Source organism: Lithobates pipiens, unplaced genomic scaffold, assembly GCF_037356315.1.
Source record: "Lithobates pipiens isolate NorthernLeopardFrog02 unplaced genomic scaffold, aLitPip1_a1.2 Scaffold_18, whole genome shotgun sequence".
NCBI classification, from domain to species: domain Eukaryota; kingdom Metazoa; phylum Chordata; class Amphibia; order Anura; family Ranidae; genus Lithobates; species Lithobates pipiens.
Genome location: NW_027507758.1, coordinates 281,259,959 through 281,278,510, shown reverse-complemented (window position 1 = coordinate 281,278,510; position 18,552 = coordinate 281,259,959). Strand labels below are relative to the sequence as shown.

Below are 18,552 nucleotides of genomic sequence, written 5' to 3'. Positions count from 1 at the left end.
CTCCACAATCATTTGCTACCTTTTGTTGCCAAAAATACTTTATGCTAACTGGCAGCTAGTTTAATGTCCTGGCTTTGTAACCCTCACTACTGACAGCTCTGGAAAAAGGGGAGTGGCCATACACATGCTCTTATATTTCTGAATTCTTCCACATGTATGTAACAATTGGACCCCTTTCACAGCGCTAAAAAAAGCCACCCCAGTGTGAAAGCCCGAGTGTTTTCACACTGGGGTGGTGCGCTTGCAATTGGGAAAAAAAGTCCTGCAAGCAGCATTTTTGGGGTGGTGGATATACCGCTCCTGCCCATTGAAATGGGTGGGCAGCACTGCGAAGTACCTGCAAAGCGCTTCAGCAGTGCCGCAACACAGGCACCGTTAACCCTTTATTCTGAAAAGCCCTGCTATAACAGCAGTAAAGCATAGCTAAAACTAGTGCCGCTTACGCCTGCACCTCCCCAGTGTAAAAGGGGTCTTAGTGCCACGGATGCATGGATTTCTTTTCTGCCTCAGAATTCTTTTTCACTAGAATTACAGTGTGTTGCTATGTGGCCTGTTTAGATGCAAACAGCACTTAAACCCCTTTCACACTGGGGTGCTTTTCAGGCTTTTTAGCGATAAAAATAGTTCCTGTAAAGCAACCTCTCAAGTCACCCAGTGTGAAAGCTTGAGTGCTTTCACACTGGGGTGGTGCGCTTGCAGAATGGGAAAAAAAAAAAAAGTCCTGCAAGCAGCATTTTTGGGGCAGTGGAGCAGCGGTCGTATACACCGCTCCTCCACCGCCCCTGACCATTGAAATTAATGGGCAGCGCTGCCGAAGTGCCTGCAAAGCACTTCTGCAGTGCTGCAAAACAGCCAATATTAACCCTTTCCTCGGCAGGGGTTAAGAGTGCCCCGCTAGCGGCCAAAAAGTGCCACTATAACAGCAGTAAAGTGCCACTGAAACTAGCAGCGCTTTACCGCTAATGAACCCGCCACACCCAGTGTGAAAGGGGTTTTAATGAAGTTCTTCTTTAAAAACCCAGCTGAAGTGCCAAGGGAAATAAATAAAATAAAATTGTGTAAAGCCTCCTCATTGAGAGTAGAAAATCCTGTACTATACTGCAGAGAGGACTACTGTTCTGTGTGGAAGCAGCGGTCCAACACGTCCCCTGCTGAGCCACACCTAGAGAGCCCAGCAATCTGCAAAGCTGAAACGTCCTGCCGACTGCCGGGCTCTAATCCCCTTTCATACTGGGGCGTGAGCGGTGTCGGCGGTAAAGCACCGCTATTTTTAGTGGCGCTTTACCGTTGTTTTAGCAGCAGTTTTCGGCTGCTAGCGGGGCTGTTTTACCCCCCGCTAGCAGCTGAAAGGGTTAAAACCGCTCGCAAAGCACCGCTGCGGTATAGCCGTGCTGCCCCATTGATTTCAATGGGTAGGAGCGGTGAATACACCGATCCTTCACCGCTCCAAAGATGCGGCTAGCAGGACTTTTTTTACCGTGCTGAAAGACGACGCTGTTTTCAGGTGCTATACAGGTGCTATTTTTAGCGCTGTAGCGCCTGAAAAATGCCTCGGTGTGAAAAGGGCCTTGGGAATGACTGGTACAGAGAGACTGTTGCTTCCATGCAGAGAACTACAATACTTTTCTGCAGCACTGGAGCTGATTTACAAAGAAACATTACACTAAGAACTTATTGTTCCTCTGACACTTCAACGGAACTTTAAATATGTGGCCCGTGTAACCAAATGTAGGCTGCTGTTCGAGGTTTCTACCTTACATTTCAAGGTAAACTTCCTGCTCAGTATTAGCATGGGTTAGACATGTCACCTACTGTTAAATATGGCTTGAATTCTATTAATCTGCGTTTTGTCAAATCCTGACAAATAGGCAGCAAGTGACTAGGTGGATCCCAGATGTGCGTTATAGATTAACCATAAATGCCCACTAGAAAATATTTACAGATATAATCCTGATTCCACACAAAATGCATACTGTGAATGCCCCCTGTAAAATATTTAAAAATGCAAAACCTGATTTACAGACAAAATACCTAGTTAATCAAATGGCAAGGACAACTCTGTGCACTGGCAGGTAATTATAGGAATTTGCTCCACCTCAGGCAATAACTCTAGACAATGAATAATGAACTACAAACCTAAATCCCTCTTGTTATTAATCAAGTGCTAAAAAAACACTTTCTGGTGGCTGTGTATGCATTCCTGCCTATCTACACAGTTCAGGTAGTCCCAAGTGCCATCGTGTCCAATCTTTACTTTAAACTCTGCTTGCAATATGAAGTATATTGATTTTCATAAAACTATTAAAAGCTAAAAAAGTGTAAAAGTAAATCAGAAAATGCTGTATCAACAGTTTGATTTTATACTAATATGTTTATAGCAAAGATGGTTTACTCTTTAGTGATCAGAACAAAAAGAAGTACTTTTCCTTTGGCTCTTTTTGCAGCATTTTGGGGAGTAAAACGAATAAGAAAAAAATATTTATCATGTTTATATAAAAATTCACCAACCTGAATTTGGTATGCATGATAAGCCTTGTTAAAACTGTTTGAGACACTAAAAGCAACCATGGCCACAAAGAGGGATGAGGGTATCACTTTACTGAACTTCCATTCTGCTTGATGAGATCCAAGCAATTAAAGTACAACTATAGGCACTTTTTTTTTTGATAGCGCAAGGGAGGGTTATAACCCCTGTCAGATTCTACCCCCCCCCCCTCCCCATCTGTGTTTCATTGGGGAGATTTCCCTTCACTATCTGTCCTATAGCCAAAACAGGAAGTGATAGAGAATCCCTGCAAGTTAAGGGAATCCATTGGGGTCCCCGAGATTACCAGAACTACTGTCCCCCCATTGGAAGATTTCCCCCTTATTACTTTTCTGGGGGCAACCCACAGGGGCACAGACACCAATAAAAAAACCTGACAAGTGTTCTAATTCCTTTCCACTCTATCCCCCCCAAAAAAAAAAAAAAGGTTTTGCCTTTAGTTGTAGTTTTAAGTCAGGTGGGGGAGTAGTTTGGGCTTTCATATGCAAAGCGGACCTTCAGTCCTTTTTCATCTTTCCATCTATTAAATCTTTTGCCCTTGTTGTTTTAACTTTGGACAGTAAAAAAAATTTTCTGCCAGTAAATACCCTATACAGCCCACTTCCTGTTTCTTGAAGTCATAAGCCTAGGCAGGGCTGGATTTCCCACAAGGCCATAGCATCATGGCGAGTGCGGCAGGTCCGTGTCTTCTCTAATATCACTGCACTGCCCCCTCCCCACACTGCCTGTCTTATTCACACAACATTTAGCACAGCCGCTCTAGACAAAGGGCAGGACTTTTTAAGTTAAGTGGGTGATTGGCTGCTAGGAAGCAGGGCAGTCCCAGCAATAAATCACTCACTTAACGTGATTCATGTGAAAAGTCCCGCCCATTGTCCAGAGCGGCCAGGCTCCATGTTTTGTGTGAATAAGGTAGGGTTCTTTTGGGAGGGGGGAGTGCTGTGCTGTAAAGGAGTTTGACATTGAGAGAGGACTGTGATGAGGGCTCAGTCTGTGATGGGTCAGGACCAGTTTGTGATGGGGGGGTCAGTCTGTGATGGGAGGGTGTGCTATGGGTCAAGTCAGTCTGTAATGGGGGTCTATGATGGGGGGGTCAGTCTGTAATGAGGGGTCTGCGATTTGGGGGGTTAGTCTGTGATGGGAGGGTCTGTGATGGGGAAGTCACTCTGTGATGAGGTGAGAGATGAAAAACACAGCAAATCAGTAGCTTTGTGGGGTCATTGGTTAAGAAGGGGCCTATTTTGGTGATGTTACGGTGGTTTGAACAGAGACTGGATATGGATCAGAAAGAGGCCAGCGCCCATGATACCACCTAGCACCCTGGTATCTGAGAAGGGACCAATGGTTGCGCCATTGATCTTGGTGAGGAAGTCAGGAGAGGGGGCACGGGGGGAGAGGGGGGTGGGGAATAAAATGAGCTCTGTTTTGGAAAGACTCTGTTTGAGGAAGTGGTGTGACATAGTAGAGCAGCTAGCACTTGCCCCTCCCTCTTCCAGCCATACAGGAGATTACAGGGATCTGATCACAAATGTATGTTTTGTAGCTCAGCATTAACACACGCCTCACTAGTGATCAAAAGATCATAGTTCATTTCAGGTGGTCATTTTAGGTCCAGGAATAAAACACGCCATGTATTATAACCAGTTAACTAACATTGCCTGCGTTTTTTCTTTGCTTCTGTTTGAAACACTGTACCAATACGTTAAGTGCAGTCTCATACCTGAATTTCTGCAGTCAGAGTGTCAATTTGGGTTTGTTGATTGTCTATGACCTAAAAGACAGAGAAATTGTATGTTAATAAACCACATTTGTATGCTTGCTTTTACTTTTTTGGTATGAACACAATGACTTTAATTGGATACTATATAATGAATTATTGCAAACAGACATTTTCTCCATAACAGTTCTCCTACACCATAACACTGAAGCCTGCAAAGCCCAATTCCAGCCAAACATTTTATTTTGTTGTGGTTAGAGTAGATTGGAGAGGGGTCAGTGCTCATGTCTGTTTCCCTATTGGGAATATTTTCCCACACATCCTGTATATGCTTTCCTGTCCCAGGGACCCCCCCCCCCCATCCAATTACATAATTGCCATAAGTGTCACATAGGTTATGTGTAGGAAAATCCCACCAATAAGGTATTCCCACTCCATACATAACGGAAAGAATGAAACATATGGGTAATTACATGAGACAACTAAAGCTTATTTTGATGCAAACTGTTTGTGCTATATAAATTTTGTATAATAATAATACTTGGTGTCCCTGGTTGCTTTATATGGATTCAGATGCTTTTAAATCATACTTTTATTCTGATTTTGGCTACTATTGGTACTATTAGAGGTTAATTTTGATCGTAGCTGCTTGGTGGTGCAGACGGACCTGGTATCTCTCCTATGGGGTCTACCATGCTCCAGCCCCAACCCCCCCCCCCCCCCCACTTTTCCTTTCTTCTCTATATCTTTACCTCCTTTTGAGCACACCTGCCTTATTTCTCTGAGGGGCCCATTGTACTCTTCCTTACTAACGACTATCTTGTGTGTCTCATTGATATTTTACGGGATCCTAACAGCTGATGTTCTACAGTATTTGTTTTGTGGCACCACAGTTGTCTGTATCAGCTTTGCCCTCCTACCCTCATTATACATGTGACTGTATAAGCATTGCTTTTTGCTCAGTTGTCATTTTCCTTTCCATCTTAAGCTTTTTTTTTTTTTTATTATAAATAAATATTTATAACAAAAAAAACAAATTGTCTAGAGTTCGATTTTTAGACTTTAAAAAAAAACTTGAAACTAAATGCAACTGGAAGATATGGGCACTAATTCAATTCTATACAAGCAGTGGAATTAAAACTGGAACATGTGGTTTGCAGATATCGAAATTATGTGAAATTAAACTATAGGACCTGGTCTAGTCACTAGTGACTATACACTCTCAGAAACTGGTGGCTGTGTGCCTTATAAGCTATGCCAGCTCGATTCTAGTGGTTAACAGAAGGATGAATAGAAAATGGGGTGCAGAGTTAAAAAAAAAAAAAAAAATATGCACATGAGCTCAAAACCAATTGATCGAAATCTCACAAATCTGTTAACTGTCATTTTCACCATCTGAGTGTTGTTTTCTGTGTCGGTCGTGAATCTAGAGCACACTAACTCAAGTGTTAGGCCTTCATTGCTTTGTGTTTTGCAGCATGGCCTACTGAGCTGTGTTTGTGTTTCAGGCAAGTCAGATCAAATGCAGCATTTTGTTGCATACATATTCTCGTGTTTGAGCATTCAGATGCTATCTAAACTCCTAAAAGTACAAAGCTGCCCTTTCCTGGACACAAAAAGGGCCAGTTTCAAAAATTCTCTCACCCTCCCTAGTTGCATTTCTGGACACCAAGTCTACTTTTCTCACCTTGTTTGCACGTTCGTTCTGCTCTCGAAGCCGCTCATTTTCATCCTGGAGTTGTTTTGCATCCAAAATAGGGATTCGGACACCATCTTCTAGACATTTTTGAACTTTTTGCTGTAAGCTGTAAAAAATACATTATATTGAACTTGCAGGTATTTTACATTCTGAAGTAATTTAAAACATTCAAATAGTAGATGCAAATTCACATCTTTCCCAACCTTAGTATATTTCAGTGCGGGTTTAGTGGCCAATTGTATGAAACCCACATGTTGTAATCATTGGCCATTTTAGGCTGGCAAAGGTTGTCGAATATGAAATTACTGGACAAAAAGTTGGGCAAGAGTAGAAAATATTTCTTGTCCATTAATATTTCAGAAAAGGGAAGAAGAAACAAAATACCCTTATTATTATTTGGGTGTTTAATACCAAGCTTACCTAATAGATGCCACACTAATTAACACGAAATACATATAGCATGAAAAATAATTATTACAGGCACCACTTAAATAGTATCTAAATACAAAAACAGAAATGTAATATATTTCAGCTTACTAGTCCTTAAATATGGTGACTGCATTAGTCTTTTTCCCCTTTATTTTCCTGGTAATCCTGTGTGTAGGAGCAGCCTCATCACCCCAAGACAGGAATTGCCTGACTACAAAACACCTCCTCTGTAGTCCACAGAGGTGAGCTGGGCAGGGCTGATCATACTGACGGAGATTTCAGTGCAGAAAGCAGTGACAGTAAAAGTACGGTACTAAGCTCATTGAATTTCTGGCAGTATCAACAGATATTATAGTACACATTTAGCAAACCACTTTCACACCATTTATAGTAGACCAAATGGGAGCAAATAAACAGTTAATTGTTGGGGTTTGCATATTCTTTAAGCTTGTTCCCCAAAAGAAAAAAAAAAGGAAAAGAAAAAAACCAAAAAAAAAAAAAGAAAAGAAATACCTTTAATAAAAGTAACGTCTTTTTTTGAGGAAGAAAAGTGGTACCTGTAATCACCGTTTCCATTTCTATATACATTTTTTAGAACATATGCCTTTATAAAGGTCTTTTAAATAAAGTTGCTTGGCACCATGACCTTTTATTTCATTGGCAGTTGTAGAGAATAATCCTCTGTAGGGTTTCTGATTAAGGGGAAAGCCAAAGAGCACAGAAAGTACCAACATAAACCAGGCAGGAAGAACACTTTATTAGGGGAAGCTTCCACTTATCTAATTAACATCTGTATTGCAAAGAGCAATCTGCGTATATAGAGGGGAACCTCTGTTTTTATTACACTTTAGCAATATAACAGGAAATCACTGCGTGACATCAGCAGTGGTAGATGTGCAATCACTGCTGAATTGAGGGAAGCACATTTGCCTTGATTATCCTCATCAGTTTCCTTTCTACAATAAAACTGCATGCATGGTGGTGCCTTTTGCACATCACATAATTTTATCTCATCAGAACACTTGCTTAAGTTCAAACATCAATAAAGGTCTTTAAACTTAATTGACTTGTACATTCCAAACTTTAAAATGAATATTTGTATCTACAGAAGTCTTACAAGGTCAATTAGATGCACATTGTCCAGACTTGAAAACTTAAAGCAAACCTGTTGCCCTACCCTGCAGCACATATGCACCTTTTCTTCTGCTGTTCTGTTCAGTTTCCGAGAGAAGCAAATACCCAATACTTCTGGAGGACAATGCTAGTGCTTGATGTTTGGGCCGTGACAGGTTCTCTTTATGGAGAGATCTGGGGTCAATTAGAACCCAAATCTCTCCCCCGAGCTTCAATGCAGCCAATCAGATACAGATCGGTCTGATCGGCTGCTTCACTGGCCGGTAATGGCCAGATAAACAAAGAATCGAAACTGGAAGTGATGAAATCCTCATTGCTTCTGGTTTCTGATGTCACACAGTGGGAGGAACAACATCAGTTCCTCTCACTGTGTCCCATGGGCCACATGCCGCCGGGTGGATCCCTATGACGAAATCCTTGTTGTTTCCGGTTTACGTAATCCAGCGGCTCCATAGCCGATAGGATTACTTTTACATCACTGACATATCACCCTTCCTATCCAACCGGTAAGTTGCTGGACAGTAAGCGATTGAAGACTTTTTTGCCTTTAGTATTAACCTATAAAGGATAACTAAACACAAGAACAAAAATGCCATATAACCCCGCTTATCAGTCCTTAGATGTGGCAGCTGCATCCATTTTTCAAGCTATGAAAATTTTAAGCAAATACAGAAACATGCCTGTTAATCTTCCTAGAAATGCAGTGTCCTTGCCACTTCCAGCAAGCTGAACTGAAACCAAAAAAACAATATTGCCTTTCGTTTGTAACTACTAATCTCCCCATCTCTTGTGTATTGCAGATGAACAAAGGCAAACATTTTTGTAGTCCAAAGCCACCACTGACCAAGCACCCTTTTATACTGGCAGTGGGTGACCATGCTGTATGGACTGGCTAATGTTTGTAGTTCAGCCTGGGTGGCAACCATGGCTCTTTCCACAGATACAGTGGACAACAAACATAGCCACCCTCTAACAGAAAGTTGGATCAGAGCTTTAAAATAAAACCGACTTGAATAAAAACATTTTTTAAGCCAGCGTTAAGGTCAGAAAAAGTGTTGCTTGCAGGATTACCAATTATAATAAAATTAGAATAAAAAGGAAAGAAATGCAGCCACTTCATCTAAGGACTGGAAAGCTGCAACTATTACACATTTTTGAGTTTACAAAAAATGTAAAAAAACGACAAATGCATTAAAGTGGGGTGATTAGCCTGCCTTCAGAGTTTAGGAACTTTCTTTTATTTTTATAAAACAGCAAAGCTCACCCCCTCCCTAGTGAGGAGAAAAACACCGGTTTGACCTGCCGCAATCCCCATAAACTTTAGAATAGTGCCAGACAGGACACACGATCACTGCAACTGCATATTAGCAATTCATTCTGCTAATTACCTAACTACGCATTTAATATAACATAGTGGTTCTTCCTGTGACAAAGTTAACAAGGAAAAGCTAGTTTGCCTAAAAACCTGATTAAGATTATGGCACACTCCATTAAACTTTAAGTCTAAGGTTGGAAATAGAAGACATTAATCTGTTTAATGTCTACAAGTATTAAGCAAAGCAGAAAGGGATCAGTGCCTAATAATGATGCAAATGCAAAGCTTTAATGGTATAATGCAGCTATGGCCAAATGCTCCAGTAAAGGACTTGAACAAATGCATTCGCAAACTGAACTTGGAGGGCTGCTATCTAGATGGGGTGTTCGTGTCCCCGAATACCCCAGCGATAGCTGCAATTTCATTATACAAACCTAAGTATGTGTAGATGTAATGCTGCTTTTTAAACCCTACCTGTTGTGGTGTAAATGTGGGCTGTCATTGTATACCTCCTCCTGAAAATGCTAGTTGCATTATTGTTTCTAGCTTCTAGCCCAGATTTTCATCTTTTTACACATATATTATAGCTTTATTTATTATTTTTATTTGAATTCTATTCAATTTCACATTATACAAAATATAAAATACTTTGTTCAAAATTCTCAAATCATAAAAATATAGTCCCCCCCCCCCCCCCCATCTCCCCATCCCACATTCCTTAACCACTTCTGGGCCAACGCACACCGATATACGTCCTAACTTTGAAGAGGGATCTCTTTGTTATGGCAGCAGCTAGCTGGCATAACCCTGGTATCCTCTTCTGCGGTGGGCCGTCTGGTTTTCAGATAATAGTGGTCTCAGCTGTGGATTCGCCGCTAGATCACCTTTATCGGCAGCGGGAGAGGGCCCCCCCTTCCGCCGCTTACCAGAGCCATCAGCAGTGGCGGAGGTGATCGGATTCTTCTTACTGCTAGGCATGGAGATGAGTGAGGGGAATACCATAATCTCCATACCATCGCAGGGCAGAAGCAACGTCAAAATGTCACTTCCACCGATAGCCAATATAAAGGGACATTTTTTTTTTTTTCAAAATGACAAAATGTATATTTTTTATTGCATTGTAGTGTAAATATGAGATCTGAGGTCTTTTTGACCCCAGATCTCATATTTAAGAGGTCCTGTCATGCTTTTTTTTCTATTACAAGTAATGTTTACATATGTTTGCAATAGGAATAAAAGTGACATTTTTTTTTTAAAGAACAGTGTAAAAATAAAAAGTAAAATAAGAAAAAAAAATTTTTTAAACGTGCCCCGTCCTGCCGAGCTTGCGCGCAGAAGCAAACGCATACGTGAGTAGCGCCTGCTTATGAAAACGGTGTTCAAACCACACGTTAGGTATTGCCACGATCAGTAGAGCGAGAGCAATAATTCTAGCCCTAGACCTCTTCTGTAACTCAAAACATGCAACCTGTAGAATTTTTAAAAAAAAGGTTGTCGCCACGCCACGAGCAGTCACAATTTTGAAGCGTGACATGTTGAGTATCAATTTACTCGGCGGAACATTATCTTTCACAATGTAAAAAAATTGGGCTAAGTTTATTGTTGTCCTATTTTTTTTGTTCAAAAAAGTATATTTTTTCCCAAAAAAGTGCGCTTGTAAGGCCGCTGCGCAAATACGGTGTGACAAAGTATTGTAACGACCGCCATTTTATTCTCTAGGGTGTTAGAAAAAAAATGTATAATGAGAAAGGGGCTCGGTCCTTAAGTAGTTAAACGTGTTATAATCTTCCTTCATGTATTCCCTTTACCTCTTTTTTTTTTTTTTTTTCAGATTCACATTATTTCTTTGTATTCTTAAACGCTTTCCATCCTTTCCAAGTATTTGAAAATGTTTCTATTCCATCGTCTTCGTAATGACACGATTCTTCCATGTTATATATAAATTCTACCCTTTGAACCCATTCTCTTAGCGTTGGGCTTTTCAATGCTTGCCAATGTGTTGGAATCAGGTATTTTGCTGCATTTATTAAATGTGGTATTATCGTTCGCTTATATTGTTTTAATGTAAGTTTGGTATTATGTAATAAATACTGTAGGTTTCTGGATTTTAAGGCTACATGCCCACGGTCATTTAAAAAAAATGAGCTGCAAAGCTAGTACCGACACCAGGAAAAAAGTGTTTTTTTTTGCGTTTTACATTGGCGTCAATACCCATTTAACCACGCTAGCTTTCAGCCGCGCTTCTCTGTCTCTATTCAAAATCAATGGTTCCCTATGGGACCCCATTAAAATTGGTTCCTTATGAGAGCCAAGAAATTATGGGAGTAGATATACTTAAGGCCTCATGCCCACCGATATTATTACAGCCACTTTGAGCTTTTTTTGCAGCTTAAAAACGCCTCTCCATGTTAGCCTATGGCCTCATGCCCACCATGGCGTTTTTGAGCTGTAAGTGGCATAGGCGTTTTTAAACTCCAAAAAAAACCAGGACCAGTGCGTTCTGAGGCTCCAGAGCTAGAGCTGTAAAAATGCCAGACGCCAGTTAAAGGTGTTTAACGCGATTTAGCGGGGCTTAACACTTAACGTTATGCACCCTCCCACGTTTCTGTGTCTCTATTCAAAATCAATGGTTCCCTATGGGAGCCCATTGATTTGAATAGAAGTCTCACCAGAAGTTGGATCACAATATGGTGTGCCCCCCACCCACCCGGACCATACCAGGCCACATGCCCTCAACATGGGGGTGGGTGCTTTGGGGCAAAGGGGGGCACATGCGCCCTCCCTCCCCAAAGCACCTTATCCCCATGTTGATGAGGACAAGGGCCTCTTTCTCACAACTTTTGCCCGGTGGTTGTCAGGGTCTGCGGGCAAGGACTTATCGTGATCTGGAAGCCCCCTTTAACAAGTGACACGGAGCGATAGAATGGGGAGATGTAAACAAGGCATTTCCCTGTTCTGCCTAGCAACATGACAGGGATCTACTTGCTTCTTGTCATTGGGAGCAGTGATCTCTGTCATGTTGTAGTGAGCCCACCCCCCCCCCCCCGTTAGAATTACTCCCTAGGACACACTTAACCCCTTGATCACTCCTTAGTATTTAACCCCTTACCTGCTAGTGTCATTCACACAGTAATTAGTGCATTTTTATAGCACTGATCGCTGTATAAATGTCACTGGTCCCAAAATAGTGTCAAAAGTGTCCGATGTGTCCACCGCAATGTCGCAGTCATGATAAAAATCGCAGATCGCCACCATTACGAATAAAAACAATTAATGATAAAATTGCCATAAGTCTATCCCATATTTTGTAGACGCTATAACACTTGCACAAACCAATCAAAATATTGCTTTTTTTTCAAAATTGGGGCTTTTTTGTTTATATCGCAAAAAATAAAAAGGGCAGAGGTGATCAAATCATCATCAAAAGAAAGCTCTATTTGTCGGGGGGAGACGTAAATTTTGTTTGGGTGCAACCTCACGCGACCGTGCAATTGTCAGTTAAAGCGACACAGTGCTGTATTTCAAAAAGTGCTCTGGTCAGGAAGGGGGTAAATTCTTCTGGGGCTGAAGTGGTTAAGTAACTCAACAGATTGCAATAGATTCACGTTGATCTTTACTGCTGCCATTGGACGTTGATATAGTGTTTTAATCCATTGAGTCTACTCTGTCAAATGCTTTTTCCGCATCTATTGACAGGAATAGAGCTGGGGGTCTATCTCTTTATTTTTTGTAGGGGTAACAACGTTCTTACTCGGTTGTTTCTTCCTTCTCTCTCAGGTATGAACCCCACCTGGTCTGTATGTATCCAATTCGGCATTAATCTAGTGACTAATATTTTGGCATACAGTTTTGCGTCTACATTTAATAATGATATTGGTCTACAACTGGCACATTGCATATATATCTTTTCTTTCTTTTGGTATTACTGTGATATAGGCCAACAGTGATTCCCACCTCATTTCCATCCCTTCATCTATTGAATTATAGTATGAACATAATTTTGGAACCAATTGGTATTTCAATTTTTTTTATAGTAGATTACAGAGAATCCATCTGGCCCTGGACTCTTTCCCGTGACTGTCTCCTTTAGCGCTGTAGAGATTTCTTCTTGCGTTATTGGTCTCTCTAGATCTAACATATTTCCTTCACTTAATTTAGGTAATTTGGCCTCTTTTACATCAGTTTGTGTCTTTTCTCTATTTTCTGACTCTTTTGCTTGTTCCCCTGTTAATCTTACTGAGCATAGTGCACTATAAAACATTTTCTGAATATTCTTGCGATTTCTGATGTAGTATACACCAGTTCCCCTGAGCCGTTTTTCATTTTTTACTATAAAGCTTAGGGGACTTCTTTTTCCTTAATTTATTATAGCTTTAAATGAAAGAGTCTTAACGATTAAAGATTTAATTTGAGCCATGGAAACCAAATGGTTCTAGTTATTATAATGGCATTAGATGCTCATCACCAAGTCCATTGCTGTTGGCATTCTATTTTATGATTCTAGCTGTTATGACGTTTACAGCTATACAAATAAACAGCATTCTCATCAAAGAACAGTTCTTACCTTTGTACAGTAAGCACCAACTCTTTTTCCCTCTGTTTCTGGCACTCTGTCTGGGCTTCTTTTTCTTTACATTGTGTCCTTGACTCATTCACTAGTTTTTCAAGACACTTCATGTTCTCCCGCAATTGCTGGTTTTCCTCCTCTAATAAATGAAGCTTTACACAAAAAATAAAAAATTAAAAAATATGTAAAGCTTGCACATATGATGCTTACCAAAAATCTGGCTTTGAAACTTCTTCAAACTTATTGAGCCTCTTGTATAGTGCAATCTGCAAAGTGTATATATGCCATTTGTAGAAGCCTATGAAATACTTTTCATTTTCCACCATGCCTTGGAACGGTGACAGGTGGAGTGTGAGTGATTGCAAATGGCAGCTCCAATGCTTTCCTATTTGACACCTTTAACACAGCACCCGTGTTCCAGCTCCCAGCTATTACAGCTTGTGTTACCACGGCGTCTGACAGTGCCTGGAGTACTCTTTTGCAAGGTCAATTTATTAAAGGAAACCACAGAATGTAATTTTAATGGTATGATTTAGAGAACCAATTGTAATGCCCAGTGCAAGAGCACTAGAAAGAACCCCTATTAGATCTATTATACACAGACCAAGTATTGTTATAAAAATAGTAAAGTTTTATTACAAATATAATACTGTGTATATATATATAGATATAAAAACTCAGCCGAAAAGGGGGGCAATATCGTGATTCAAGACAACATTGATTACATCTGAATTTGTAAAAACATTCTTGACAATCCTAAATGGTATCGTCCTATACTAAAATCTTTAATTGAAAATTTTGTTAAAGAATTATACAATCTAGTAGATGAGGCATACTATTTGAATGTACTTGACAAAAATACATGGGGATATGTAAGAAATAGCCATCCACGGGAGGCCACTTTCTATGCTCTACCAAAGGTACACAAACTCTAAAAAAGCTCCAGGGAGACCTATTGTCTCCGGTAGAGGCAGTCTCACGGACAATCTCAGTAAATTTGTGTATAACCAACTTAGACCTTTGGTTGAGGAACTACTATCTCATAACAAAGATACCATTCACCTTTTAGAAATGCTGGATGGCCTCCATGTCGGGGGCCACATCACGTTGGTGGCCCTTTACAGCTTGGTACCACATGACAAGGGCCTTGCAACCAATCGACAGGCTCTCCTCAGGCAAAGCCAGTTTGATCACACACTAATTGAATTTGTGTTGGCATCCTTGGAGTTCATTCTCAGGCATCATTTATTTTCCTTTCTCGATTCCCACTACCTCCAGGTGCAAGGTGTGGCTATAGGCACATCTTGTGAGCCCTCATATGCCAACTTATACCTAGGAGAGTGGGAACATGGCTTATTTTCTGATGAATCAGCATCTATGCATACGAGCCATGCGTTAGCATGGTATCGATACATAGATGACATACTGATTTTATGGACTGGACCTGTTGCACTTCTTAACCAATTTCTCAAATACATCAATTGTAATAATATGTTCAATTTGAAATTTACAATGACCCATAATTCATCAGTTATAACTTTTTTAGACCTAACCATCCACAAGCATCCTGATGGATATTTATACAGTGAATTATTTTGCAAACCAACAGTAGGGAATACGATTTTGGAAGCATCTAGCTTCCATCCTAAACCACTACTATCCTCCCTCCCGTATGGACAGTACATACGGGCAAGATGTAATTGTTCCAGTGATATCCTTTTTGAAAACGCAGCTAGATTACGGGCCCGAGGCTATGCGAAAAATATTCTGAAAAAGCTTACAAAAAGGCATAAAATAAGACATGTACTATTTTTCTTTCAGGGAACTATTCAGAAAAACTTGATCACTAGAGTTATTAGCAAATACTCTTGCCAACACAAACAAATAAGAAACATATTGAATAAACACTGGCACCTTTTGGTCACTGAGCACCCGCAGATCACATACAGAAAGGTCTCTTCATTGTGTGACAAACTGGCCCACAGTGAATTTAAGGATGAAAACATCAGTAGAGCTAAATACCCTTAAAAGACCCAGTACTGGTGCTAGGACCTTTGTGAACAAACTGAAAATGACATTCCTCTACTGCAAACGTAGGAATCTCTGATGGGGCTGAAACATGGGTATGTGTAAATACGAATCTTTTAGATCGATGGAGGCTAGAAAGTCTCCCCAATGGAGTGAGGCTACTACTTTTTTTGCCATCGGTTTAGACATTAATGGTTGTGTGTTGTGTTGAGTTATTTTGAGGGGACAGCAAATTTAAACTGTTATACAAGCTTTACACTCACTACTTTACATTGTAGCAAAGTGTAATTTCTTCAGTGTTGTCACATGAAAAGACATTAAATATTTACAAAAAATTTGAAGGGTGTACTCACTTTTGTGAGATACTGTAAATTGTCTGGCCAAGCAACAGTGAACTATTTGAACTTACCCTTTCACTCTGCCTTTGTACATCCTCAAGTGTAGGCAGGTCAGCTACATATTTTTCCAGAGTTTCAATCCGCCTTTGCTTCTCCCGATTAATCTCATTCTCTTTTTGGCATTTCTTTCTTAGACTGTTAATGTACTTGTCTCTGGTTTTTATCTAGATGCACAATAAAAAGACACCAAATAAATGAATCAATATTATTTAAGGATGACGGATGATAGTGGATGAAAACAGAACATATAACAAAAGCACATACACTAGGTGAGTTTAATATAGAGGTATGAGAACACTGCAACAGCAGCATGTTACTTGTGAACTTTGAAATATGCAAGGATGTTTGGCCTAGGTTAATAAAGTGTTGAGTGATATTGTCTTAGGTAACCCTATCTGGCTGAATCCCTCTGTATGAAAAGGCATAACCAGAAGAGGTACTGAATAAGTTTCCAGTGGCTTGTTTGTTGATATGTAAAATTTTAGAAGAAAAAATATCTACAGAATAACCCACATGGAAAAAAATAAAATAAAAAGACAAACTTAGAGTTTTTTCTCAGCAGAGCTGAGAAAAAAGCATCCAACCTGTTAAGACACTAGCAAAAATATGAGACATGATGGTTGGAGCTGAGGTTATATGGGTGCTAGCTTGATGGTTTTTTTTTAATCTGGCAGTGTCCAAAACTACTGAAGGCAGTAGTATAATCTAAATGTCTAAGAATGACAACATTGTCATCAACAGACGATAAAGAAAAGCCTTTTTGAAGTACCTCTATACAATAAATGCACATTTTCTTCATGTTTGTCTCTTTAATAACACTGCAAGTGAGCTCCTACTTGGTTGTTCCCTGCTGGACTACAATAGCTCTCTCTCCCTCACCCCCTCTCTCAAAACCCATCTCCAGGTTTACTTTCACTGTACATGATTGTACAGTGGCCCAAACAAAATATTTCCTTGACTAGTTTCTGCCGCCGCTGTCAGTGCTGTATGAAAATGTATGTAGCATCAGTTGTATACATGAATGTGTTTCAGCAGCACTACAGGGACACCCCAGTTGTGCTGAGCATTCACAAGAAGCCTGGAGCTAGACCAGTGGTCTCCAAACTTTTTAACAAAAGGGCCTGTTTACTATCCTTCAGACTTTAGAAGAGCTGGACTTTGGCAGTGGGAGTAGAAAGCATCCTGGTGTTGGCAAGTCAACCATACAAGGATCACATTTCTGCAATTTAGTGCCGAAAACACACTTTTGTGATGTAGCGTGTTGCAGTACCATTTATTTGAAATGACACGCCGATGCACAAAGGCATGGGTCTCAAAGCTTTCTAATCAAAAAGCCATTTTACTGTCCTGCGAACTTTAGGTGGGCTGGACTGTGGTCAGTGGGAGTAGAAAATTGCCTGTGTCAGTGGGAATAAGCAATGCCCCATCATTGGTGTCAGTAGAAAGAATAGTGCCCCAATATTGGTGTCAGTGGAAAGAATGGTGCCCCAATATTGGTGTCAGTGGGAGGAATAGCGCCCCACTATTGGTGTCAGTAGAAGGAATAATCCCAAATCATTGGTGTCAATGGGTGGAATAGTGCACCATTATTGGTGTCAGTGGAAGGCACAGTGCCACATCACTGGTGTCAGTGGGAGAAATAGTGCCCCATCATTGGTGTCAGTGGCAGGAATTATGCCCCACTGTTCATGTCAGTGGGAGGAATTGTGCCCCAAGGGCTGGATAAAGGCATGCAAAGGGCCACATCTGGCCCCCGGGGTGCAGTTTGGAAACCACTGAGCTAGACAAACCGTATAAAAATACCTTTGTGGGTGTTTTTTCATAAAACAGTTGAGCAGAGAGATAATAAAGGTTAATGATAAACAAGCAGTTAATCAGGGAGGTAAAATGGAAAATTTATATCAAATACTTACCGTAATTTTCCTTTCCTGATGGGCTCCATGGCAGCATACGTGTGGGTTAGCCCCGCCTCCATAATTACCCAATAGGACCTCTACTCCCATAAATCTTTGCTCCAAGCTGCTATCCGTGTTCCGTAACTAGCCTACTCCAACATTTGGGAGGGAACTCCTGCTGCCATGGAGCCCATCAGGAAAGGAAAATTACGGTAAGTATTTGATATAAATTTTCCATTTTCCTGACAGGCTCCATGGCAGCATACGTGTGGGAAATAACTCGCCAAACACACCCGGGTGGGCTAAAAATGTTGAGCAAAGAAACTAGAATTTTATTTTTCATTGTCCACTGACAATACTTGTAAACCAAAATTAACAGAAGAAAGCGCAGCTGGCTCTACACAATAATGGGAAACAAAGGTATTAATTGAAGACCAGGAAGCTGCTCTACAGATAACTTCTGGTGCGACATGTCGAACTGCTGCCCAAGAGGTCGAGATGCCCCGAGTTGAATGAGCCGTCACTGCCTCAGGAGGAACCATGCCCTTTGCCTTGTATGCCCTTTGAATCGTTTGGACCACCCAAGATGAGATTGATCTTACTGATGCTCGCATCCCTTTATTTTTGCCATGAAGAAGGACAAAAAGAAAGTCTGTTCGTCTGAACGAGGCTGTAGCGTCCAGATATTGTTTCAAGGTGCGACCAACATCCAGGGGATGAATCTCTTGGTTGTCTGACATTCTAAACGTAGGTAGCACGATCTCCTGATTTTCGTGAAATACTGATGTGACTTTTGGATTTGATCCAAGCATAGGGATCAGGACC

The 18,552-nt window shown here is 40.7% G+C and overlaps 1 protein-coding gene across 4 annotated transcripts in view; it reads right to left on the bottom strand.

Annotated features, from left to right (window-relative positions):
• Positions 1-18,552, bottom strand: part of CEP85L (centrosomal protein 85L) — a 300,266-nt gene that overhangs the window by 18,370 nt on the left and 263,344 nt on the right. For all 4 annotated transcript variants that reach the window (XM_077487040.1, XM_077487039.1, XM_077487041.1 and 1 more), the window contains 4 exons: positions 15,844-15,996; positions 13,404-13,558; positions 5,950-6,067; positions 4,266-4,316 (listed from right to left, as the gene is read on the bottom strand). In XM_077487040.1, coding sequence (XP_077343166.1) covers positions 4,266-4,316; positions 5,950-6,067; positions 13,404-13,558; positions 15,844-15,996 — 477 coding nt within the window. The remainder of the gene's footprint in view (positions 1-4,265; positions 4,317-5,949; positions 6,068-13,403; positions 13,559-15,843; positions 15,997-18,552) is intronic.